This window comes from Prionailurus bengalensis, chromosome F2 (assembly GCF_016509475.1).
Source record: "Prionailurus bengalensis isolate Pbe53 chromosome F2, Fcat_Pben_1.1_paternal_pri, whole genome shotgun sequence".
Lineage (NCBI taxonomy): Eukaryota > Metazoa > Chordata > Mammalia > Carnivora > Felidae > Prionailurus > Prionailurus bengalensis.
The window spans coordinates 67623786-67650281 of record NC_057353.1 but is presented as its reverse complement, the minus strand read 5'-3'; the positions used below and the strand labels follow the sequence as shown (position 1 = coordinate 67650281).

The 26496-nt window shown below is 39.8% G+C and overlaps 1 protein-coding gene across 9 annotated transcripts in view; it reads left to right on the top strand.

Annotated features, from left to right (window-relative positions):
* TATDN1 (TatD DNase domain containing 1) overlaps positions 1-26496 on the top strand; it is a 56516-nt gene that overhangs the window by 4904 nt on the left and 25116 nt on the right. For 3 of the 9 annotated variants that reach the window (XM_043601729.1, XM_043601733.1, XM_043601728.1), the window contains exons 2-9: positions 5567-5632; positions 7528-7577; positions 10773-10836; positions 12585-12728; positions 12824-12866; positions 18024-18109; positions 18201-18241; positions 20523-20599. In XM_043601729.1, coding sequence (XP_043457664.1) covers positions 5567-5632; positions 7528-7577; positions 10773-10836; positions 12585-12728; positions 12824-12866; positions 18024-18109; positions 18201-18241; positions 20523-20599 — 571 coding nt within the window. Of the gene's footprint in view, positions 1-5566; positions 5633-7394; positions 7427-7527; positions 7578-10772; positions 10837-10915; positions 10975-12584; positions 12729-12823; positions 12867-17263; positions 17410-18023; positions 18110-18200; positions 18242-20522; positions 20600-26496 lie in introns of those variants that run through there. The other 6 variants (XM_043601730.1, XM_043601734.1, XM_043601735.1 and 3 more) reach the window with 6 other exon arrangements.

Here is a 26496-nt window from a genome sequence, read left to right as displayed (position 1 = left end):
CTTTGTTGCAGTAAAACTTTTGGAGACTAAAACTTGAGTTTCTTATAATTTTTATGCATCACAAAATACTTTTATTCTTTGGACTTTTTCCCCCCAGCTATTTAAAAATGTAAAACCATTTTTAGCTCAGGGGCAAACAAAAATAGGCGCTGGTCTGTGGGCGAGAGCTTGCCAACCCCTTAACCTAGCACATTTCTTTTTTCCTGGCCCTTTTTTCATGGCCCTGTCTCAGAAATTCAAGAGATTGCCGCACAGAAGTCTGTCTTTTGGATTCCTCTGATTGCTATGTGGTGGTGGTTAGTTTGTCTCCTAATTTCCTGTATTTCCTGTAAAGTCAAAGTTCTGTCAGAGGGCTAAGCAAATCTGAAACTATTTTAAATGCCCTATTTGCTGTCCTTTTGTATCCCTAGATCATAGGTGACAGTGATAGACATGATTCACTGAACCCAAACGGTGAGGCATTAGTTTGGAGATGTGGTTTTGTTTGGGCTGCAAGCAGTTTTCCACTCTTGTTTTGAAAAATAAAACTCATTAATACCAGAAGTAGTTTTTAGCAATAAAGCAGGCACTGCTTTTAAAGGCAGCTAGTTTATAAAAAAAAAAAAGGTAAATATTAATAATCCTTATAAGATGACATACCCCTAACTGTATAACTGCCTCAATTTCCCCCTAGTCAGAAGTAGCAGTTTCTGCCTTGTCTTTCTTCCTGTTGTGCTGTTACCCAGTCTCTCACTTTCTTAGTTTTTCAGGCTATTTCAAGCTGGAAATTGCTTCTCATGTCGTATTTGTTTACCTTTTTGAGTTTGTTGTCAGTAGACATACTTGTGACAGGAATTTTTTAATTGAAAAGAGACTGTCCCTTATTATGGATTAGGATATTTCGAACAAGTTGTTAAATGAGTAAGATTTTGACTGGCTTTATTTTCATAATTGTGTCATGAGTTGGGTACAAAAAGATTGACAAAAAGATTGGCTGTTTAATAATGAATTGACAGTGGTAGCCACCTGAGGTGGTATGGAAGTGTAGCTTGATGTTGACTGAAATTCCATGTGTTGTTGGCACGTTACAAAAGGTATACTGTGCTCAGTAATAATAGTTAAGTACTTTTTATAGGATTAAAAAAAATTTTAATGTTTATTTTTGAGAGACAGAGACATGGCATGAGTGGAGGAGGGGCAGAGAGAGAAGGAGACACAGAATCCTAAGCAGGCTCCTCCAGGCTCTGAGCTGTCAGCACAGAGCCCGATGTGGGGCTCAGACTCACAGACCGCGAGATCATGACGCTCAGCCGACTGAGCCACCCAGGCGCCCCTTTTTAATTTTTTTTTTTAACGTTTATTTATTTTTGAGACAGAGAGAGAGCATGAACAGGGGAGGGTCAGAGAGAGGGAGACACAGAATCCGAGACAGGCTCCAGGCTCTGAGCTGTCAGCACAGAGCCCGACGCGGGGCTCGAACTCACAGACCCGCGAGATCATGACCTGAGCTGAAGTTGGACGCTCAACCGACTGAGCCACCCAGACACCCCAAGCGCCCCTTTTTATAAGGATTTTAATTTGCAAAATGCTTTCACATTTATTTTCCAGTTTGAGACACATTTCATTCCTGGAAGGAGAAATTTTATGCCCTCTCGCCTAGTGAGGAAACTGAGGCTCAGAAGGCCTACTGATTTGCCCAAAGTCATTCAGTTTATTAGTCACAATACCAGGAATTCTTTCTTGTTTTAGAGAAAGAAGGAGAACAAGCAGAGGAGGGGCAGAGGGGGAGAGAGAATCTCAAGCAGGCTCAAGTGGAGTAGAGCCAACGCAGGGCTCGATCTCATGACCCTAGTAGTGTCATGACCTGAGCTGAAGTAGAGTCGGATGCTCAACCCGACTGAGCTACCCCAGGCGCCCCTAGGAATCTGACTCCAGAGCTCATTCTCTTTCCAGAACTGCAGTTCCTCTGTTTTATTGTATTTCTTGGAACTTGCTTACAGATTTACTTTTTGGTGATCTGTCGATTTAAACTTTTCTTTGATCCCTCCATGTTGACCTGTTACTTAATCACCCTGTAGGTGTCTGCCGGATGGGAGTGGGAGGGCCATTGGCCAACCCATAGAGGAGAGAACTTAGAGGAGACAGAAGTGACTCAGAGTCCAGAAAAAGAACATATTTGCCTCTGTAGATGTAGAGGAGGAAAAACTTCCTGTTGCCCTGTTAGGTTCTGTAGCTGGTCTAAGAATTAAACTGACATTAAGACATTAACAGGAGAAAAGCACATACATTTTATTTTTTGTGTATATGGGAGTCTTCAGAAGGAGAATGAAGCCCCAAAGCAGCTGTTAGGCCCTAAAGCATAAGTGGCAATGTGACCAAAAAAAAAAAGGCTTAAACCGTCTAAGTTGTGGGACAATGACTAGGAAACTAGGGGAAACTAATGGAAGATGATGAGGGTTATTTGGGTTTGTTCATACAGATTCATTTTGTCTTTGACTCCCAGTCTAGTGATGACAGTGCTCTTCTGTTCTTGGTATGGGAAGGTATCTTTAGTTCGGGGGGAGAGCAGAGAGCCTTGCTCGCATCTGCTGTTTCTCCAGTGCACTCAGCTTAAAATAACTGATATGCCAAAGTGACATATTTTGGAGTGGTATGTTCTGATCTCCTTCACCAAACCTGAATAAGGTGAGGCATTCTATTCAAAGGCTAGAAAGCCGCTCTGACAACTGGCTAGGGAAGACACTTCAGGCAAACTGTCAGAAAGAAAAGGGCCACAGGCTGTAAGTCACAAGAGGTTTCTTGCAGAAGAGGGAAGAAATTGGTGACTGAGTCAGTGCAGGATATTCTAAAGGCCAAGGCTCATCTGGGTCCAAAGCTGAATACAGATTTTTTTTTAATGTTTGTTTATTTTTGAGAGAGAGAGAGCAAGAGAGCATGAGCAGGGGAGGGGCAGAGAGGGAGGGAAACAGAGGATCCGAAGCAGGCTCCATGCTAACAGCAGAGAGCCCAGTGTGGGGCTCGAACTCACGAACTATGAGATCATGACCTGAGTGAAGTAGGACACCCAACCGACTGAGCCATCCAGGAGCCCCCCGATACAGATTTTTGAAGTATACTGTAACTTAAGGCCCAGAGGACTGACCCACACCTGGAAGAAGTAGGTTCTCAGAGGTAGTGGTATCACCTGGAATTGGCTTCAGCCATATCTGCCTCAGGGTCAAGCCCTGAAGAACAGTTTAGCATCCAGTCCAGTGAGGGATGAGACAAGGACATGGAAAGGTTTCATAAACTGAGCCTCCAAGCTAGTCTTCAGGTTGCTTTTTGGTTTTTTCCAGGTTGCTTTTAAAATGAGCATCATGAAGTTTACTTGTTAAATTTGCTTGCTTTTTTTTCCTTTGTTTTTCACTTTGTGTTGTAGTAAAAGATTGCTTTGGAAAAATACTAATCCCTTAGCTGTGCAGAGGACAAATGGGTAGAAACGATGCAGACCGAATCTGTGCTCCTAACCATCATCCATGGTGGGTGATTGTAGACGGACCCCTGTGAAGGATTATTCTAGGCAGAAAGACCTCCCCTCTCTCCTGGGTTCCCCTTCTCAGTCTGCACCCTTCCCTCTCTAATTTCCTTTCCTTAATTGAAAAAAAACTAGTTGCTGAATTCTTGTGATCTGAGCCATCCCACTGAACACCTATATTGAATTTATAGTATTCAATGTTTGTGTGTCCATGGTCCTTTTAAAGGGTACCAGGTCTGAATTCATCTCCTACCCTGTATTGGCATATATACTGTTGCTGAAATATCTTTGATGCTTTCTGCCTTTTTTGTTGCTGTTTTCAAATACCTGGGATAGTCTCCACATCATCTCTTGGATTATCCAAACTCCCATTCATTGTCTAAGGTCTGCCTTAATGTTGAAGCAGCACAGCTTACTGAGGGCCAGGTTGGCAGAAATCAGAGTGAGAATATCCTCAGAGGAAGCTGAAAGTAAGCAGAACTAACATAAGGGTCTGTTGGTAGGCAACTGCCCCTTATCATTGTGAACTTGTCCTAGTTCTGAAAGCTAAAGGGAGTGTATTTTAAATAAGGCAGGCATTATTATTGCCCATGGCCGTCACAGTCTGACTTCACATCTTGTTATTCCCCTGGCTCCCGTATACTCTACAGCAGGATTTGTCAAGAATGGCACTTGACTTGGGGGGGGGGGGGGTCAGATCATTCTTTGGGGAAGTTATCGTGATCATCGTAGGATATTTAGCAGCATCGTGGCCACAAGCCTGGGTTGCCAATAGCACTCCCTCAGTTGGGACAACTAGAAATGAATACAGACATTGCTAAATGTGCAACAAGGGAGGTTAGAAGAAGAGAGGGGCTGCAAAATTGCTCTCCACTGAGGACCACTGCTCTACAGGCACAAGGAATTTCTTCCTTCTAGATGCAGAATTTCTTTCTTCCACACATCCTTGTTGCAGAATGCCCTTTCCATTCATCAGCTTGCAAGCTTTAGCTTTGTTCAAGATCTAGCCCTCCTGTGAAGGTTTTCTTGCCAAAACTGTTATTGCGCCTTCTTGGTGCTCCCAAGCACATAATAATTATTTACAAACTTAACATGTATAGAGCTCCTACTATGTGCCAACCATTATACTAGGTTCTAGGAATACAGCAGTAAAGAAAAATATTCTTGCCTTGTGTTGCTTAGTCTAGGCTACTGGATCACAAATTATATATTAGTTACCATATAGACTATGAATTCCTGGAGGGCAGGGACCAAGTGTTGGGTCTTACTCATTTCTGTATCCCCTAACTCCTTACATAGTATTTGACACAGAGATAGATGCTCTTCATAATATTGGTGAATAAAAAATAGTTTATTCCACTCTCTGCATCTCGACCTACATTACCTCAATTCAGTTTCTCTTCGTTGTGAAAATGAGCTCTCGCCTGTTTCCAAATGAGATAAACGGATTCAATCTGCCCCTTCAAATCCTGCCTTCTGCAAAGATGCCAGGATGAGATGTCCAGAAGACAACTCTTACTGCTCTGCCTAAAACCCATCTGTGCTTCTTGTTGCATCCGGTATTTTAAAGACAGATGTCTGTAACAGAGCTGAGTCTGGACTTTTGGCTACTCCCTTCCCTATCATTCTCTCCCAATAGCCAGAACAGTCTATAGCTCTCTACAATCACTATTTCACACCCCGAATGCATTGTTCCTTCTTCCTCTGTCTGCATTTCCCCTCTTCTATTGGGTAACTCTAACTTACCCTTTAAGATTCAGTTCAGGGGTCCCTTCTTTCTGGAAACTTCTAGGCCACCTACCAGACTAAGGTAGTTGTTCCTCTTCTGTGTCCCACAGTGCCAGTGTCTACTTATAATATTTCTTAATTGTCTGTAATGCGTCTGCCTTCCCAATTCTGCAGGGAGTTTCTTGAGGGCTGGAATTATATCTTACTCTTTGCATCCCAGGTGTCTAGCACAGTAACAGACAAGTGGTGGCACTTAGACTTCGAATGAAAAATTTAGTAACAGCTTTTATTTATCATAGAAGTTTAAAATAGAAGCTCTTAATTATTTACTTTTACCTTCCACAGATATTGGTATCAACTTGACAGATCCTATGTTCAGAGGAATTTATAGGGGAGTTCAGAAGCATCAAGGTAAATGTTTCTGTTGTTAAGATAAAATAAAGACAAGCTTTCTGCCTCAGGGAGATGATGGAAAGCATAATCCACTTTACAGCTGAAATATTAAAGGATTTATTATGCAACTTGGATAAAACTATAAACAAAGTGAAACATTTATAAGCTATATTGGTAAGCCACGGCCATGAGCATTTATAAAGCACCTATTATAACAAAGTGTTACCAAGGTCTTCTCTGAGGAAGCTTGATTTTGAATAAAGAACTTTAACCGTACGCATAAAAGCCAAACAATCGCCGATTGCTTAATTGGTCTTTTAAGCATCTGAACAGTAGGGCACATAATTTAAAAAATCACCTGCAGTTGAACATCAGTATCTAGTCCTTTGAAAACGTTTTCCGCTAAGTGACAAAGAGGTAATGGGATTAAGGAGTAGGCATGCTGCTGTCCACCCTCCCTGTCTTACCTTTCCCCCCTTTCCATCCAAGTCTTGCTAAATCCCAGATACCTGTGGGATAGGTGGGAATAGACAGGAGTCTCTCAAAGGTTGATGGGAAGCTTAGCTAAAAGCAAAATGGCTTATATTTATCATATCAAGTTCATTTAAAAAGCATATTTTGTCAGCTGAGGTGAGTAAGCAGGAAATGATGGTAACAACAAGTTTTTGAAAGAATTTCGCCAATAAACTGGTTTGTGAATGTTGTCTCAGAAAATTACCATACTTGTTACTATGTGAAAGCAAACAGGAAAATTTGGTTTTGAGGCCTGGGTGAAGTGCAAGTGCACATTTCAGCAATTACGTCAAGACAATTTTACTATGCCTCTAGGTGGTAATGAGCGAAAGCCTCTCTGAATACAGAGAACGTTAGAGGTCACCTACAAGAAAGTTAAACGTTAGCTTTCATAAGCCTTACCTCAAAACATACCTTTTCTACTTCATTTAGAAGTTTAGATAATGTTTTTATGTTTATCAAATGCTAGGTGCTACATCTTAAAGCATGTAATTATATTGATTTTCTTGCCTTTGTGGCACTTAATAGATTTCATGCTTTATGACTCTGTATGTATGTATGTTTGTATGTGTGTTTTTATGAAATAAGTTTTATTCTTATCAGTATCCCTCTGGTTTACAATATTTAGCAAAACTGGATGTCTTAGTGTAAGTTCACTAAGTTGATATTTTTTGTCTAAAAGAAATTTTATAGCTTCTAGAAGTAATGATAATTCTAACCAAATTTACTGTGATACTTAAATCTGAAATTAATACATGGATTTATGTCATTTTTTAATATTGCTGTCCATTTACCTCAGGCCTCTTAAAGCTTAGCCTTCAATTGATCTCCCCAGAAAGCTTATTGTTACTTAACAAGAAATTTTGGGAAAAAGAAAAAAACTGTCAGTGAAAATAAAAATTATCCTTCCTCAATGGGAATGGGAATTATAATAATACGGTATTAACTGAAATTTACAAAGAGAGGTTTTATCATGTTTTGGGAAGCATTACAGATACACTCTGAAAAGCCCTAGTAAAAATAAGCAATCTTAATGACTTTTATTTTTATTAAAAAAAATACAATACCAACAAGTTTCAATTTTAAGGCAACTGATTTAAGTTGTAGTGAGCAAATTCACCTTTCATTTGAACTTCCTGATTTTTGTCATTTTTCTCCCTTTTTTTGGTCAACAGAATAAAATACAATTAAATGGATAACTAGTCACCTAGTTTGACTGATATAGGTTTCCTTTTTTTGTTTTTTTTTAAGGTTATCACTGATTGTTATCATAAGTACTCATCAAATGGTATTGATTTGGTAAATATGATTGTTTCTATGTGTTTTTCTTTCAAGAAGAGATAATTAAGTGAAAAAAATTTTTACTAGCTTTTCTTAATGTGGGGTTTTTGCTTTCATAGACGACTTACAAGATGTAATAGAAAGAGCTGTCCAGATTGGTGTTAAAAAGGTAACATTTCATTTTTGTTACTCTTAAGTTTTTTTTTTTTAAATTAAGTTTTGGTTAAGTACTACAGAATAGAAGAGAAAGAGCTCAGGCCACACTTGGCATTTTGGGATATGCATTGTCAGCAAGTAATATTAGCAAGTTAATGAAGTAAAATATCAAAATTTTCTGTTCACAGCTATTTAAGTGATACAGACCTCATGCTTGGATAGTTCTTCCATGTGATCAGAAACATGGTAAATGGCAAAATCTCTTTGAAAAAAATTTTTAAGACCTATCTGAATTACCAGGTTTGTCAAAATGCAACTCTTAATTTTATAATGTAATTTAGCATCTGTTAGAATTAAGTGATCATCAGAAACACATGTATCCTGGGGCACCTGGGTGCCTCAGTTGGTTAAGCATCCAGCTCTTGATTTTGGCTCAGGTCTTGATCTCATGGTTCTGGAGTTAGAGCCCTACATCAGGCTCTGCACTGACAGCACAGAACCTGCTTGGGATTCTCTCTTCTCTTCTCTTCTCTTCTCTTCTCTTCTCTTCTCTTCTCTTCTCTTCTCTTCTCTTCTCTCTCTCTCTCTCTCTCTCTCTCTCTCTCTCTCTCTCTCTCAAAATAAATTAACATTAAAAAAAAAGTGTATCCTGTCACCACCTTTAGCTCTTATAGTATGGGTATACCATTTCAAAAACTGAGAGAACACTTTAATTTTTACAGTACTAATTTGATTATCAGGAAAATTCTACCTTTTAGAGAGTTCTAAGCAAATGAATATTAGCACTGTGTCAAATTCTTTGAATAGATACTTCTTTTTAATTAGTATTTTTTTAAAAATATCAAGCTATCCCTCCCCCTCCTCCAACACACACACACACACACACACACACACACACACACACAAGAAATCGGGTGAAGTTCCACAGTATGGCATCAGGACACTTGGTGACTGTGGCTGCTAAGTTGAATAACCGGAGTTTTAAAAGATGACACTGCTGGGACACCTGGGTGGCTCAGTCAGTTGAGCGTCCGACTTCGGCTCACGTCATTATCTCACGGTCCATGAGTTCAAGCCCCGCGTCGGGCTCTGTGCTGACAGCTCAGAGCCTGGAGCCTGCTTCAGATTCTGTGTCCCCCTCTCTCTCCGCCCCACCCCTGCTTGTGCTCTGTCTCTCTCTTTCAGAAATGAATAAACATAAAAAAAATTAAAAGATGACCCTGCTGACTCATGAGTTCTCAGTCCCAACTCGGAACGCTGTAGCTCTCATTCACAAGTAATAAGAAAGGATAAAGGTTACAGCATTCCTCTCTCATGATGCAGTCATTCTGTGCTTGGCAAATCACTGTATAAAATGCTTTTCTGCAAACTCTGAATACCAGGCTCCTGAATTTCCGCATGTCGGCCATGAGTAGTTCAGTCTTAGCATTTGTAAACACTCTCACACACACACACACACACACACACACGTAAGAATGACAGGGATGGAATATACTTGGACATGCTTCCAAATTGAAATCTAACTTGGTGCCTTGCTGTTACGTTGTGACTGAAAGCACAGTGATCGCGGCACTGCTGGCTTCCAGCCCCGGCGCCATTCCTCATCTGACAGTGATAACGCCTACTTGAGACTTGTGAGGGTGAACTAAAGCAGGAATGCAGAGCACCTGGTATTGTACCTGCATGAAGTGAGCAGCCTGTATTTTGTGAAGTTTGTGGCAGAGGCCATCGGCCTAATGTCCTCATTGTGAACTGGGAGAGGAAATTATGTCCTCTCGTCTTGTCCTTGCTTGTTGTTTTTCTAATCTCTTTGGGAAAGTTACAGATAAAAGGTAGAATTAATTAGCAACTATTTTACACAATTGAAATACTAAATGTGGGCACCTGGTCTTGTATTAAAGAATTAGGGAATGTTGGTAAACAGTAAAATTTTCCCAAAAGTTGAGGATTTAATTATGCCTATGCATTCCCTGAGTAAGATACTCAGTGTCTGCTATATTAGAAGTCTAAGTTGCTTTATAAAAACGTCTGTAATTTGCATTTCCTCCTGTGGTTTATTTGTTTTCTCTTTAGGCATACACCTAGAGTGAATTCTTCATTTTAGCTCAGGGAGGCACTTGAAGTGAGATGCTTAAAGAAATATACATCGGTGCACTTAAATCACTGCTCTAGAAGGATGTGCACTTATCAGCACTGCCTCAGTGGCCACCATCAACACACAGGCTCTTTGGTGACATTTTAATACAGTAGCAAAGACACTGTTCTGACTGCTGGTGGACCCTAAGGGCTGTCCCTTTAGAAGTATGCTTTTCTGCTAAGAGCCATACATTTTCCTTACAAAGAAGTCATCAATATACATTAACCCAGAGATTGTCAGACTTTTGGTCTCAGAACCCATTCACATTCTTCACTATTATTGAAGACGCCAAAGAACTTTTGTTTATTTTGGTTTTACCTGTTAATATATACTGTTAGACATTAAAACTGAGAAAAATTCAAAATATCTATTAACAATAAACCAATATATTACATAAGGAACATATTTTTAGGAAAAACAAATATTTTCCAACCCCCAAAAATGTAGTGACATGAATGGAATTGTTTTACCTTTTTTTTTTTTTTTTTTTAAACATCTCGTCCCTTTCCTGTCTAGTTCTTAAGACTGCTGAACTTGGGTATGTGTTTTTGCAGGCAGTCTGTTGTGACATTACACATCACGTAGCCTCTGGAATACTCCCTGCACACTTGTGACTGAGGGTAAAAAAGCAAATAGCATCTTTGGTATTATTTTGAAAATAGGTTTGACCTCACATATCCCCTGCATGTCCCAGGACCTCACCTGGAGAACTGTTGAATTAATAAACACTGTTGAATCTCTAACTTAGATTAACGGAATTCTAAATTCAGAAGTATTTAGTCAGGCTTTCATAATGTGGAATCTGTCCTCTGCCATTCGATGTAAAACAGACATGGAATACACTTTAATAGGAAGGAGTGACACATTCCGTGTTGGATGTATGCTTGTATGCGTGGAGAGGGGTGGTCAGGGACCACTCTACGTAGGAGGTGACCTTTCAGCCAAATTTTAAAGGAAGGTAAGTGTGTGACAGTCTTAGAGAGGAAAGCATTCTGGAAAAGCAGCAGGGAGGCGTGTTTAGGAAACTTGTTGATACTCTGTTACAGTGGGCATGTTTTCTTTCTGTTTCAGTTTATGATCACAGGTGGAAATCTGCAGGACAGCAAAGAGGCACTGCATTTGGCACAAACAAATGGTATCCTCCTCTCACTTTGACCCTCTCCCCCCCATATGAATTAAGTTATTTTGAAGAAATCTTTCTATAACTGCCTCAGGTACAATACAACGGATCATGACTGGAAACAACAGGAAAACGGACTGAGTGTAACAGGGTGTGGTTAAGGTGAAAGGGTTCTGACACTGATGTATCAGATGTTTGGTTAAATCCTCTCTCACCGTACTTAAGGATTATTTTAAGATTTCCTTAATGAGAATTAAGTTCACCAGGTATACAGTTTAGTCTCCAGTATTCCTGATACAGGATTTTTGTGTGTATGCTGTACTGTGTTCAGGACGGGAGTTGCTTTTATTTTGCTTTTTTTAAACTTAAACTGTGAAGGATCATTTATTAAGTATGTATCATGCAGACCAGGGTGGAAGGCCCCAGGAGTGCAAGAAATAATGTATCATCCCTCAGATGCTCACTTTATGTTACACGTTTTGCATTTATTTAAAGTCTGTAAGGTTTGGAATTGGTTCCAAAGGGAATCCTAGTTTCTCAAAACAGCTCCTTTATCTGGCATTCATTTTACCTCACTTTTTTTGGTTTTGTGTTTTGTCATACTTCATGTGCTAGACTTTGAAGAATTAGGCATTCTATTTTATTTTTAAAAATACTGATTTACTTACTAAAAGCTATTTTGGGGGGTACCTGGGTGGCTCAGTAGGTTAAATTCCAGACTCTTGGTTTCAGCTCAGGTCATGGTCGCATGGTTCGTAGGTTTGAGCCCCATGTCGGGCTCGTGCTGATGGTTTGGAGCCTGCTTGGGAATCTCTCTCTCCCTCTCTCTCTGCCCCTCCCCTGCTTGCGCTTGCTCTTGCTCTCTTTCTCTTTCTCTCTCTCTCTCTAAATAAGTAAACAAAATATTTTTTTAAAAAGCTGTCTTTTTGTGGCAATCTTTCTAAACTGCGTACTTCTCTTCAGGATCCACTGACACTTTTTCTTAATGATTAAAAATAACCATCTTCCCAGATGCCTTGGAGGTGTATAAGAATATTGTCTTCTATCCTTTTTATCCCCAGAGAGATCTATTTTCAAAAGTTCTTGAATCTTCATTGTCAGCCCTCTTCACTCCCCCCTTCACGAACCTGTGTTCTCACTGTTTTAAAACCTCTGCCTCCTCTTATATGTAAACACCTGCAGGAGAGCCTGAGGAAAGCTCCCCACCTCTCACGTGGGTTCAGGTGCAAACCACTCAGAAGCCCTTTTTGACTTCACGTCGGTGTTTCGTGCAATTACAGTTATCAAGACATGGTCTGCAAATAAGTGAGCTTAATTTTTTATCAGACAAACAAATCTCCCTTCCACCTCCTTAACTCACCCTTTTTAAGCATGTTTAAATTGTAATTGTCATATTAACTATGTGAAACAAGATGGTCACATGAATAGTGAGCATAAAGATATAGTTAGGTTATGACACTTCATTCTGTAAGAAATTGTTTCATTTTCCATTCTGTTAGGCTGAGTAAATGCCAGGCTTTGGAAAGAGGTGAATTAATTATTTTTACCAATCCGTTAAGGCAATTTTCATATTCCTGTCCTGCTTTGCTAAGGTATTCCAAAAATTCTTATATGATTAACTTCATGCCATTCCGGCAGTTTGAATAGTTTATGGCTATTATTAAAAATTAACCAGCTGAAAGTATTTGATCTGTCATTTTTACATGTTAAATATAATATGAAAAATACTTTGGAAATAATCCTAAGACATTATTTTGTGCTAGATATGTTTTTCAGTACAGTTGGATGTCATCCTACAAGATGTGATGAATTTGAAAAGAATGACCCTGATCTTTACCTAATGGAGTTGTTAAATCTCGCTGAAAACAATAAGGGGAAAGTTGTAGCAATAGGGGAATGTGGACTTGGTAAGTGCCAACCTAGCCCTGTTAGAGTGACTTTGAAAGTGATTTGTTCTGTACAAGTTATGAGTAATTGTTGGTTCTTTTTTTATCTTTTAAAGATTTTGACCGACTACAGTTCTGTCCCAGAGATACTCAGCTCAAGTAAGGAAATTTATTGACTTCAGGAATTATTGTAAAATCTTAAGAGTGATTTTTTTTTTTTTTTTTATATAGCTTTTATCAGTTCAGGATGTAGCTGGAGTAAGCATCAGGATTTTTTGTTAATCCCTTTGTATATCAAAAGTTAAGTGAAACAAATTCCATGCATACTTGCATGGAATTCATAGGGCCATGATGGAAGCATATAGCTCCTAACTGGTTAACCGGCTAACTTAATTTTAATGGTGGAAATAAGGGATGAGTTTTACATGATAGAGACTTTTGTTGTTCTTTTTTTCATGAATGTATTCATGCATGCATCATTCCAGTGAGATGATTTAAATTCAGTTGTGGGGGACACGATTTACGGGCAAGGGATATTAAAAAGAAATTATAGGATCAATCACCAAAGCTAGAAAAACTTATGTTACTCTTGCTGGGCATTGGATATTGTCAACTTAGAATATGAGAATCCTTTCATAGGAGCCACATGGAGAATGGTGGCTTCTGAGAAAACTCCAAAGCTCACAAGCCATGTAGACTTCCTACAACCCACTGCCTATACCTTTTAATTGGAGCTCCTATAAAGCACACTGGTGGATAGTGTTACTGGCTAAAAAGAAAAATAGACTTAATTTAAGACTTGAGCATTTTGTTACATTTCAGAAACAGTGTATTAATGATCAAGGTAATTAAACATTAGAGTAAATCCTTTCATAATTAAAATAGTATGTACATAGCAGGATATGGTTTAGGCTTGAACGTAGATCCCAAGTGCCCAGGTATTAATCTGTACTAGGGAGTCTGAACTCCATTCGTTCAGTAAATGATTACCAAGTGCCTCCTCAGTATGATACAAGGAAAGATAGGCTTGGTTCTGTGCCTTTATAGATAAGAGAAGACGTAAATAATTAAAATAGGCTGGAAAATGCTATCAAAAAGGTGTAGGGCAGTAGGGCGGAAGGACTTTCCGGGGGAGTCAGGGAAGCCTTTGCCAATAAGGTGAGGAGATGTGAGTGAGGCCTCTTCCAGAGTAGATAAAGCTAAGGACAGACTGAAGTCTGGTATAAATTTTGAAGAGATGAGCAGTTCAGTCTGAGATTTTTAAAAATTTTAAAACCTCAAATGATGTAGTAAAAAACCACACTAGCAGTTATCCTGTGTGGACCGTTGCTACCGAAAGAAATGCCCCGCCTTCCACCTGTGCTCCCATGGCTCCGGCTCCGGCTCCGGCTCTGCTCTGCTCACAGGCTCTGCTCTGCTCACAGCGGCTGTGCCAGTTTCAGTGCTCCCCGCGGTGGGTGCGCTGCAGCCCGTTACCCCTTCCCACCCACACAGACTAGCCTCTGGGCTCTGCCGAGGCAGGTGCCAAGTCTTAACTCCTGTTGTAGTTCCCATGGTGCCATGCACAGTACTCTCAGTACGTGGTAGGTACTCGGGAAATGTTCACTGAGTTTTTAATGAGGAGGAGAGGGTCCTTTTTGATTCCTGTAGAGCGGCATGGATATAAAGCTTATAATTCAGCTTTTACTGTTGGCTCTTTTCTCGGAAGAATTTAGATTTTGAGCTGTTATTTGATACCATCCTGGAGACTTAACCAGTGTATGACTTGTTTTTGTTTTTTGTGTAAAAATGCAGTCAGGAAAAAGATCTATGAGAAGAGAAAAATAGAAAATGGTGTGATAGATTACTAGGCAAGACAAAACTAATGTGCGGTAGACACGGTGTCTAAAAAATAGTGTCTGAGAAATAATGGTAAGAAAAGGCAGTATATAACGGTGTTTGAAAGTAGTTATCTTTGGAATCAACAGCTTTGGGTTGGAATCACAACTGCCATTGGTGGCTGTATGTCTCTTTGTAAATCTCAGTTTCTTCATCGTTCCACCTACTTTTCTTAACATTTGGTATGTAAGGCCCAGAGTAACATGCCTGGCACAAAGTAAGTGTTCAATAAATTGTGGCAGTTGTGTTATTCTTAGAAGTATTTTCATCCTAAAGAAAATACTGGCTGTTCTTTTTCTTTGGGGTTTTTGGAAAGTATTTTTTAAAAAGAAAAAAAATCAGAAAACAAGGGAAGGGCTGATTCCATCCTGGAAGGGTTACCCTTTAAGCATTCCCTGCATTTTCAGTTTCTCTGCCACGGGCCATATTCTCTTTTCTTGTGGTAAGTTTAGAGCTTGGTTCACTTGAGTGGGAAGAATTTGCTTTGGGATTTCTCTTGGGGCTTTAAAATATTAACACTGTGCAAAAAAGAAATCCGACATCAGACAGGATTTAAAAAAATCGTTTGGGGATTTAGGGGACCTCAGAGAGGAGAGATTGAGGCTGTCCTTGCCATCAGCCAGTCCAGAGGAGGGATCGCCACCGTGGGTTAAGGTACACTGTGGTAATGCTTTGGGTGCTCTGGAGTTGCCTCAGTCGTGATTACTAACAGCCGCTATTCTGAAGCTGACCTTTCCAAGGTCAAGCTGACCTGTACTTGATTGTTGACCCTAAAATGTAAGAAGCAGCATTACAATTAGAAGCAATTACAGTTTCACTAAAATGAGCAAATCTAACACAAGTCAACAGCGGTTTTCATGTATGAGCTAAGAAAAAAATAATAAAAGCAGAGATGTCTCTTGAAAGGTGCCAGTTCCTGCCCTTTAACTTATGCTATTTTTAGTTACCGTGGCTTTTTTTTCTTTACAGACAATAGTTTAATGTCAAGCACCAGCTATTCTCAATATGTCATTAGGAATAATTGGCCTCCTTAAGACACCTACCTAGTTTGAACGCATGGACCTTTCTTTTCTCATATTATGCAAAATTCTGTAGGCACCCTGCTTGAGCATCTATTATTTTCATAATTTGTACTTTTGCCTGTTTTGTGATAGGCTTATTCCCAAGGTGATCATTAGATTCTGTAAATCTGTGGCTTGGTTGTGTGGCTTTGTACATGGAGTTTTGTGTGAAAGAAATGATCCATGTAGAGTGGCGAACACAAAGGGTATGTGGTGTGTAGCCAGAAGCCAGATACATGGTCAAGTTTATATAATGACTGGAGCACACTTACTTGCTGACACTTGTATTACTTTAAACGTTATGGAAACAGTGACTTTTAAGATTTCATTTCTGTTTCCTACCCTGTGAAATTTTAGCACTTTGTTAAATTATTTTTGCTTTTTCTAGCCCAGCAGAATCTGAAAAGGTGATTTAAAAACCCGAACACAGTGGGAGCACTTGGGTAGCTCAGTCAGTTAAGCATCCAAATCTTGCTTTCAGCTCAGGTCATGATCTCACAGTTTGAAAGTTCAAGCCCCACAACGGGCTCTGCGCTGATGGTGCAAAGCCTGCTTGGGATTCTCTGTCTCCCTTTCTCTCTGCCCCTCCCCTGCTTGCTCTCTTTCTCTCCCCCTCAAAATAAATATACATTTAAAATAAATAAATAAAAACCTAAACATTGGGTAATAAAGACAAAGAACACCAAGTTTATGAAAACTATTTAAGAAGTACATTTCTATTTCTAATTTTAAAATTTAGCATTTTCAGGGCACCTGAGTGGCTCAGTCAGTGAAGCGTCCAACTCTTGGTTTCAGCTCAGGTCATGATCTCATGCTTCACGAGTTCAAGCCCTGTGTCAGGCTCTGTGCTGACAGTGCAGAGCCTGCTTAGGATTCATTCATTCTCCCTCTCCCCACTCTCTGTCCCCCTCTCTCCTTCTTCCTCCCTTCCTCCCTCCCTCTCTCAAAGATAAATCAATAAACTTCAAAAAAAAAAAAAAAGAAAAGAAATTGAGCATTTTCAAGAGTACAAAGGGGTACTTCAGGAAAATGGTTGTCCTTACACTTCAAGGAGACAAGACAGTGGAAAATATAGCAAAAGAGATTTAAGTGAAACACAGGGAAATTATTCCCTAAAATCAAGGCGCCTAGAAGAGGTAAACTCCTGTAGGAAATAAGACACTTATTATCTGTAATTCCTGGGTTTTATTTTAACTGCATGACCGTTAATGAGAACTAGTGAGCACTGTGCTGAGTGAGAAAACATAAGACAGCCCACCCCATTATATCTCGCTCTTATGCTATAGGACCAGGAAAAAAGGCTTCTTTGAATACAACTTGGGTCATTTTGGCCGGACCTGGACTTAGAGACCGAAGTTCTGATCACACTGTGTTCTGTGATCTTGGATGAAGTCCTAAATCCACTGACACCAGCTCTTGTCCTATTCTAGGGTTATTTTGTGGATCAGATGAGATAATGGTATGTGGTACTTGAAAAACCTTTTTCTAAAGTACTCTTCAAACATTTAGGGCTGCCATTTTATCATGTAATTTTCAGATCTTTGAAAAACAGTGTTTTAGTTTTGTGTATATTTAATAAATCCTTGTGTTTAGTGGTAATAATTTCTTGTATAACAGCACATGGAAAACACGGAGCATAAAGCTTTGCCTGGCCTCTTGCTGGAGCGAATGGATTCCCACTGATGGTGCTCAGCCCGCTCTCCAGGCAAGGGGCTGGTGGTATATTCACCACCAACACATGCTGCAGGGAAGGGGTCCCACAGGTGATGGGAGGGTGTCTGCTTCATTTGCTGGGGTTTGGGGAAGAGCTAGTTAAAAGTATATTTGAGGGAACAGCTCCCATCACTGGAGACTTAAACATTTATAGCTCTTTATTTCTAGTGATCAATAAAGTGCTGTCTAATTTACCTAGAAGTTATAATGGAAAGCTAACACATTAAAAAAAAAATTTTATTTATCATTTTTGAGAGAGAGAAAGCACGTGAGTGGGAAAGGGGCAGACAGAGAGGGGGTGCTGGGGGGATAGAGGATCCGAAGCAGGCCTTGTGCTGACAGCAGAGAGCCTGATGCAGGGCTCGAACTCACAAACCGTGAGATCATGACCTGGGCGGAAGCCGGATGCTTAACCAACTGAGCCACCCAGGGCCTCCACTAACAGACATTTTTTGAAAATGATTTTGTAATCCCAGAAAATGAAGTATCCCATTCAGGAAGATGTATGTGATAATTATCAATGCCTCTGGCTAAGCCAGCTGTATTTTAAACATCTGAGTTCACTACTTCTGTCCTGTAATCTCCTAGATAATAAAAGTCCTTTTAAAAAATTATTTTTCTTATGCTAAAATAAAATTAACGAAATTTTTTTGGCATTATGCAGATATTTTGAAAAACAGTTTGAACTGGCAGAACAAACAAAATTACCAATGTTTCTTCACTGTCGGAACTCACATGCTGAATTTTTGGGTGAGTTAGAGCTAAAATCTCCTTTAGAATTAAAGAATTTTGCAGAAATTAGCAAAGTATTTGCCAAAAGTTGTTTGTTTTTAATTTACAGACATAATGAAAAGAAACAGAGATCGGTGTGTAGGTGGAGTGGTAAGTAGAAGAGTTTGTTTGTTTTTTTAAATTTTTTTTAACATTTATTTATTTTTGAGACAGAGACAGAGCATAAATGGGGGAGGGTCAGAGAGAGAGGGAGACACAGAATCCGAAACAGGCTCCAGGCTCTGAGCGGTCAGCACAGAACCCGATGCGGGGCTTGAACTCACGGACCGTGAGATCATGACCTGAGGCGAAGTCGGACGCTTAACCGACTGAGCCACCCAGGCGCCCCAAGAGTTGTTTTTAATTAAAGGATGCACAGAAGCTTCTTTGTTACTCCTGTCGGCTTCTAAAGGAATTCAGATATCATCAGTAAAGCTATTAAACTTCTTCCGTCTCTTGTTGAGGTACATAAATTTACTATTAAATCTATGGGCCAGATGTAATACAGACCTAAATCACACCGATTTAATTACATTTATTTTGTCCAAAGTACAAGAATGATAAAGAATTTGGCTCACAAGAAAACCCCATGAATTTACTCCTATATTTTAATAGCATGGGTGACAATTCTTTTTCTCTGCCTCTTCCATCAGCATTCTTCAGTGTTCTTCAATTTAAATTCTGAGCAAAATATAAACTAATTCTTAATATCTTGAAATATTTTAATATTCACCTCAGGTTTGCCTTCTTAATTTGTCAACTGTATTCACTTAGCACTCTGATTAGAGACTCCTCCTTTCTGGAATCTGCTTGTACTCTGTAAACACTTCTGTGTGGTCATTTCAACCACTAGTCTTGAGACAGTTTCCATAAACATTATCTGCCCACCACTTAGCTCAGGTATCCATAGCAGTGTTCCTTGAATCTTTTTTCGATCATGGGCTCTTTGGAAAATCTGCCTCCAAAAAATGCTCAGATGTACAAATTTTCACCTGTGATTTTAGGAGATTCACTCATCTCCGGCAAAAAAGCTGTTATCCAGGTATATAAAATCAATTATACTACACCAACTAAAGAAAGAGGAAATGGCACTGAGCACTTACTGTTTGCCCACATACGCTGCTTTGATAGCTTCATCTGTATTCTCTCAGGTTTTTAGCCTCTGCTTCATGTCGTGTACTGCTGGTGATAATGTTTTCTATGTTGCTGTTGATATTACTGCACACGTTTTTATCTATAGTTTACGGACTCTATCCTTTAGGAACTGTACTTGGGAACTGAGAGAGTCTTAGAGGCTTTCATTAATGGGGGGATTAATGGCTCTACCTCTTTGCCCATTTGCTTCATTTCTAAATAAGAAGTTACTTAGCAAATCCAAACCTAAATGTTTGATTTTATCAAAAAAAGAGATTGCCAAGGGGCGCCTGGCTGGCTCTGTCAGTAGAACGTGCAACTCTTGATCTTGGGGTTTTAAGTTCAAGCCCCACATTGAGTGTAGAGATTACTTAAGAATAAAAGCTTTAAAAAAAAGATTGCCAAATAAAAAAAAAACAAATTTTCTGCAATGGTTTATGAGGAGTTATATTTAAAATTACTTTGATGTTAATGGAGGATATATTTTCTACTCAGCTGGAGATGCTGAGAGGAGAATAAACCCTTTTGGGCAGCCGTGTAATGCAGTTTTATTTTTCAGAAACATGTTATCCATAGTGGATTCTGACTCTGGATGCTGTAGTAACAGATTAATGACATTACTTGTTGGTGTATTTAAAGTGTAGCTTATTGTTTAGATTACATAGATGTATCCAAAGTATGAAAGACTGTGCTTTCTTCCTTACATCTTTGAAGGAGAACAACACAAGCTTCTTCCTTTTTGCCTACTGAGCTGATTCTTACCGTCTCACAGTTCAGTTTTGTAGTTACATTCTCACAACTCTTTCTAGATCTGCTTAAAATTTCTTCTAAAAGTCATTTTCTAGAAAAAAGTATCCCCTAACATAATAAAAAGTCAACATTTTAAGATTTATTTTACATGGTTTTGTCACATTTCTAACTTGTCTTCATGCTTTTGCCTAAGAGTGTGGCTCCCACGTCCATTCCCCATTCCTGAAGGTACTGCAGAGCCATCAGCACAGCCACAGAGAGAGTCTGGGCAGCCACGTCCCTCGTGCCTCATCTCTTTGGAGATGGTGACCCATTATAACTGTGAGATTCGAATTGAAAATAAAAATTGTAGGGGCCACCACATCTGAAACCCTCTGATCCAAAAAACAAAAACAAAAAAAACAAACCCCTATGCACCTATACTTTTCCTTAGAAAGTCTTATTAATGTTATTTAGGATTTTTAAAGAAAGAGCGATTATTAAATGAAATTACACCTGTATGTTCTAGGTGCATTCATTTGATGGTACCAAGGAAGCAGCAGCTGCCTTGATGGACTTGGGTCTCTATATAGGATTTAATGGTTGGTAGGTCCTTAAGTTTGTTTTATATTAAGTAGATTCCTTGTTTTACAGTGAATTGCTGATAAAGATTTAAATTTTTTATTTAAATGTATTTATCACCTGGATCTTGGCTTGTGAATTTCAGTAATTATACAAGAAATTAAACTACATTACTCCTGCAAGTTATAGGGATGCCTGGCTTACTTGGTGGGTGGAGCATGCGACTCTCGATCTTGGGGTGGTGAGTTCAAACCCCGTGTTGGGCATAGAGCCTACTTAAGTTAAAAAAAAAAAAAAAGTTAAAGGTTATAAACTACTAGCCCTGTATTACAATCATGGACAACAATTTTGTATTGAGATCAGCTAGCTTTCTCTGGCAGTGCCATTTATACTTAGGTCATTTTATCACCTTAAAGTATATGTGTTCGCAGCATTGTGCATGCAAGTGATGTCTGACGTGGGGAGAGTCCTACTATGACATCATTTTATGTATCTCTATAGGCCAGGAAACTCACAGAAGCTAAGGACACGGCATAAAGTACTCCTAGTGTGAGAACCAGTGTTCTCTGGCTCCACACTCAGCCTTTCTGCTGGTACAGCATACCAAGCCTCATAAACCCAACATAGTCAGCTAGCGCTGCTGGGTCCCTGGCTTTCCCTCTTCAGTGTTTCATTCCTTTAAAATGACCACACTTCTGATTACATGAGTTTTTGCTAAAAATCCTCAGTTTTGCTAAAATATCAAATTATTGGCTATGGAGTTCAGACTTATTTATATGTCCTCAATGCTGCTTCTCTATTTTAATGATTTAACTAATAAACCACTGTGAAAAGGCATGCATGAATAATGGACTAAATAGTAGTTCTAAAAAACTTACTGATACAGTCTCTACACCGTGCTGAGTCAGCTTTTCCAGAGACCCCGGTTTGCTTTTTTTTTTTTTAATTTTTTTTTAATCTTTATTTTTGAGAGACAGAGTGTGAGCAGGGGAGGAGCAGAAAGAGAGGGAGACACAGAATCCGAAGCAGGCTCCAGGCCCTGAGCTGTCAGCACAGAGCCCAATGCAGGGCTCAAACTCATGAACCGTGAGATCATGACCTGAGCCGAAGTCAGACGCTCAACCGAGCCACCCAGGCACCCCCTCCCCCCAACTTTGCTCTTTATCACCATATATCTAAGTATTATCCTCCCCCCCACTTTGCTCTTTATCACCATATATCTAAATATTATGTATGTGATGTTGTCTCTTAATTCATTCCCTTTGTTTGTTTTCATTAAGGAGATGAGCATCTTAGTTCTTCCATCCGGGACTGCCCTGCCACCTGCATTATTTCCTCCACAGCCGTCACAGTGTGGCTATTGCAGAGTTTTGGGTTATATGCGTATTCAGTACTTTCATTGCAGTCTGTGTAAATACTGTTGACTGCTGAACCACAAGATATACCACTTTTTTTATTTTCCTGGGGCAGCTTTCTTCCTTTCTCTTTACTTGGTTTTCTTCAACACTTGAAGCCTTCTCACACTTCCCAACAACTGTAAAGTGCCTTTATCTGTTCTTCTGCATGAGGACCCTGTCTAGATAATCTCGTTATCTAGATGATCTCTCCATTAGTTCCTGACCCTTTGTGCTTCGTTTTGAGTCTACGTCGGCTCCATGATAGAACTCTTATGTTTAGATCCCATGTATTCAGCTGTTTTGATGGAACACATGTTTCAAAATGAATTTATTCTATTCTTGAAAGTTTGCCTGGATAGTAAAAGAAAACCAAAAACCCTTCCACTTGGTATTTTTCCTCGGCATAATATTCTGGACTAGAAATAATTTTCACGAGAATTTATAGGGCTCCATTTCTAGATTTAAAGTCAGCGGCTATTCTGTTTCCTAGTCCTTACCCCATGACCTACTATTTTCTCCCAGTGGAATATTTTAGTCCTTTACCTCTGGTATTGCCAGACTTCACAGAGGTGGCCGATAATTTGTGCACTTGCTGCTGGCCCATTCTGGCTAGAAGCTCATCTTTGTCAGTCCTGGGAAACTTTTTCTCTCTCTCTCTCTCTTTCTTTGGAGCTCCCAGGCTCATAATCTGATCTCAATATTTTCCCCTCTAATTTCTAGCTCTAGTTTTTCTACCTACTTTCAGAAATATTTTTCAACCTCTTTGATGAAACTTCAGCTTATGGTTTTAATCTCTGAAAGCTTTTTCCCCCTGCCATTCTCTGGAACTATGTACATTTGCAGATGCATCTTCTCGTCTCTCTAAAGACATGAATGATGAGTTATTTTCTGTTTGCCAGAGAATGCTTTTATTTCCTCTGAGCGCCTTTTTCCCCTTTTAGTCTCTGTCATGACTTCCTTCAAACGTCAGGAAATTCTTACTCTGTATATTTAAAAAGTTAAGAAACAAGCTCATTGGAATCTCTGTGGGGAGACAGCCTATCAACACGCAGGCCAGCTGACCTTGCCAGGGGATCTTCTCGGTGGGTTCTTTTTCTTCATAGAGGGATCCTCTGATCTCTGCTGGAAAAACAGGGTGGGGATTCATGAATGTACCTGTGTTCTGGAACAGAATGGGGTTGGAGAGAGGAACTCACCAGCCAGTCAGCGTTCAGTCTCCATCTTCACCCCTGCAGTCCTCTGTGCTGCCTGTTCTCCTGTCCCGGCTCCGATTTAGCTTCTCCAGAGACTGCACACACCCTCTCCTCCCTTCTCTCTCTCAGGCCAAGGGTGGGGGGCAGGAGTCATCTCTGCGTCAGTTTGCTGGAAAATAATCTGAGAGTCCCCTCTTTTCTGTACCCCACATTTTAAAACAGCCCCCTGCCTTATCCCAGCCTCAGTACCTGGGATCTTCAGTTCTTAGAACTTCCTTGGGTGAATTGGTTTGCTTGTCTTCAGTATCTCTCTCTGCAGGCACATGGCACTGAAGTCACTTTGCACATAAACAGGTCATTTATAATTTTAACATATACTTTCTGCTTTATAGTTTGTGACTAGGGGTTAGAAATATCCCCTGGTTTCATCAAAAACTTTGTGGGTTTTTTTTTTCCTTATTTTGAAATGATTTTTAAGAGAAGGTAGAAGACTATTTCACTAACTTGAACTGTCTGAGAGATTTCAAAATGGCCTTGAATTTATAAGGATTTGGCATTAAGTTAATGACAAGATTTTTTCCTCCTCCGTTAACTCAGAACTAATGTTAGTCATTTAATCAAAGTCAGTATTTCTGTTCTTGTTCTGGAAATCAGTTTATTGTAGTCTTAATCTGAGGCTCTGAGGTATGGTAATTTAATCTGACTATACTACCTGTGACATAAAGTCTTTGATTTCTAAGGATTAAATTATAACATTTTCCCCCAAGAAAATGGGGAAGTTTCAGATTTGACTCCAGAATATGCAGCTGCTCTCCCTTAAATGGGAAACCTTATTAAAGATATAATCGACTTTGATTTTTTTTTTAATTTGCATCCAATAATTGGTTTTGATTGAAAAATATTTATTCTGGTAGTATATATTTCTGTATGTAGATCACTTTTTACAAGCATGGAATTAATGTAGGAAAAGACTAAGATATGATCTCATGAAATTAAAACTATGTAAATAATTTCATAACTGGAAGTTTTAAATTTAGTACCCATATCAAACATATTTAGGAAATATTCATATTGATCAACTGTTAAGTTAGCTGAAAATAAGAATTCTGGTTTTTTCTAGAGGATATCATTAAAAGGCTGATATTTATGGCAAACTACACACATTTCCCTTTCACTCCTCTTAAAATCATTCTAAAGTAAAGCCCTACATACTCAAAATGGAGTATGGGCATCTATAAGGGCAAAGAAACAAGGCCGGAGTTTCTGGAAAAGCCAGCTTAGACTTTATAAAGGGCCCCAGAGGAGATGGGAGCAAATTTAGCAGGCAGAAATCAGAGAGAGGGCTTTGGGTTTAGAATTAGTGACTAATAGGACCAAATTGGGGTGATTGATGGCCTTTATAGAGAAAGCTCTCACCCCTCTATTTACTACTATACGCAGAGTACAAGAGCAGCAAGCATTTCTACCAAAGGGAAAAATCTCTTCTCAAGAAAAATGAACAAACCAAATTGTGAGAGCCAGGACTTGGAATTCTTATGTTGATGCCAGAGGAAAGCATTTAGAGAAGCAATAGCCTAACCATTAGCTCCTTACCTTCTCACTCTTAGATGAGATTGCAGATCAATATTCCTAGTCCTGGGTGTCCCACAAGGAGCTTCCATTGAGTCCCCACTCAGAGGGGCACCTGGGTGGCTCAGTCAGTTGAGTGTCCAACTCTTGATTTTTGTCTCAGGTCACGATCTTGCGCTTCGTGAAATTGAGTCCCACATCGGGCTCTCTGTTGACAGCATGGAGCCTGCTTGAGATACTCTCTCTCTCTCTCTCTCTCCCTCTCTCCCCCTCCCCCCGTCTCTCTCTCTGCCCCTCGCCCCACCAAAATAAGTAAACTTTTTAAAAAGAGTCCCCATTCAGAACTATCAGTAAAACAGTCCTCTGTTTACACAAAAGCAGAGGAAACACAACACTGGAAACTCAAGCCTACTTAAATGTAAACTGATAATTAAGGACCACCAGATAAATGAGGTGCCTCAACAGAAGGAAAAAGACCAAATAGAAAAATTAACACCAGAGGAAACAATTTAGGAAAAAGAACTTTAAAAGAGACCTGATATAGTAAAGGCTGAAATGTAACATTCTGTCAGTCTGGCTGTAACAAGAGAAAGAACGTAAAAGTAAGAATTCCTTAATGATTAAAAATGAATGTCAGTGTTAATACCACCATTGGGCTAAGCTAGGGAATCAACACATTCAACAGGAAGATACATATTTTTCCCCTCTACCAACTACCATTGGGTACCTAATAGTAGACATAGGAATTTTCTCTTCATACAAGTATTCTAGTGAATAAAGGGTTGATAGGATTCTATCAACATCTGCAACTCCTAGTAAACTAAGAGGTCTAAGCTTTGGGCATCATGTCACAAAAATATAACCAGATACCATGTGCTTCTAAATAGAAGATCATACCACCACCTATGAAGGTCTTGCCAAAAACATGAAGAAAAAAATCCAACCTGAATCTGGTCAAGACTCTGGATGGTATTCTCGACATCCTGTAAGAAACACAGCAGGCAAAATTTTCTTAATGTCGAGATGACCAGGGAACATCATAGAGGAGGAGGATCCCACCTCCTCCCACAGACACACGCCAGGCAGCAACTACGTGAAATGCAAGTCATTTGGAAAATGACCTAATTAGCAGAACGACTCTTCCATGGGGAAAGAAAAAGCCACACTGAGAAAGCAAGAAGGAGCAGAGACGTGGTAGGGAACCAGTTACATGGTACGGCAACTTACAACCGAGAGGGATATCACAGGGGTAGAGGTCTTCCCTGAAGAGCAAGGGGATCGAACCCCATGTTGAGTGCCCCCACCCCCCACCTCAGCTGCTCCAGAGATCTGTACCAGGCAGACAAGCCCCCATAACATGTGGCTCTGATAACCATCAGGGCTTTATTCCAGCAGAGCCAGGGTGCCATTAAGAAACAGACTACTCTTACAGGACCAGCACACTCTATTACTAACTCTAAGATCCAGAAAAGAGGCAGCAGTTTGAAAAGTATCTGGATTATACAGGAATAGATTTATTGGCTAATTTTAGGGTTTGTGCTGGAGGGGCAAGGATCTGTAGAAACTTTCTCCAGGACTGGGAGTGTAGCAGGTGCCATTTTTCTTGCCCTTCTCCAGCCTAGCTGGCCTGATGCTGATGAAAGCCAAGTCTGACCCTCTCCAACTAGCTTGCTAGCACAGCTCACCCTGCCTTGGCATTCCTTGGCTGAGCCACCCCACCCAACCTGCCAGTTCAGGCAGGTGCCCTTCTTAATCGGCACCT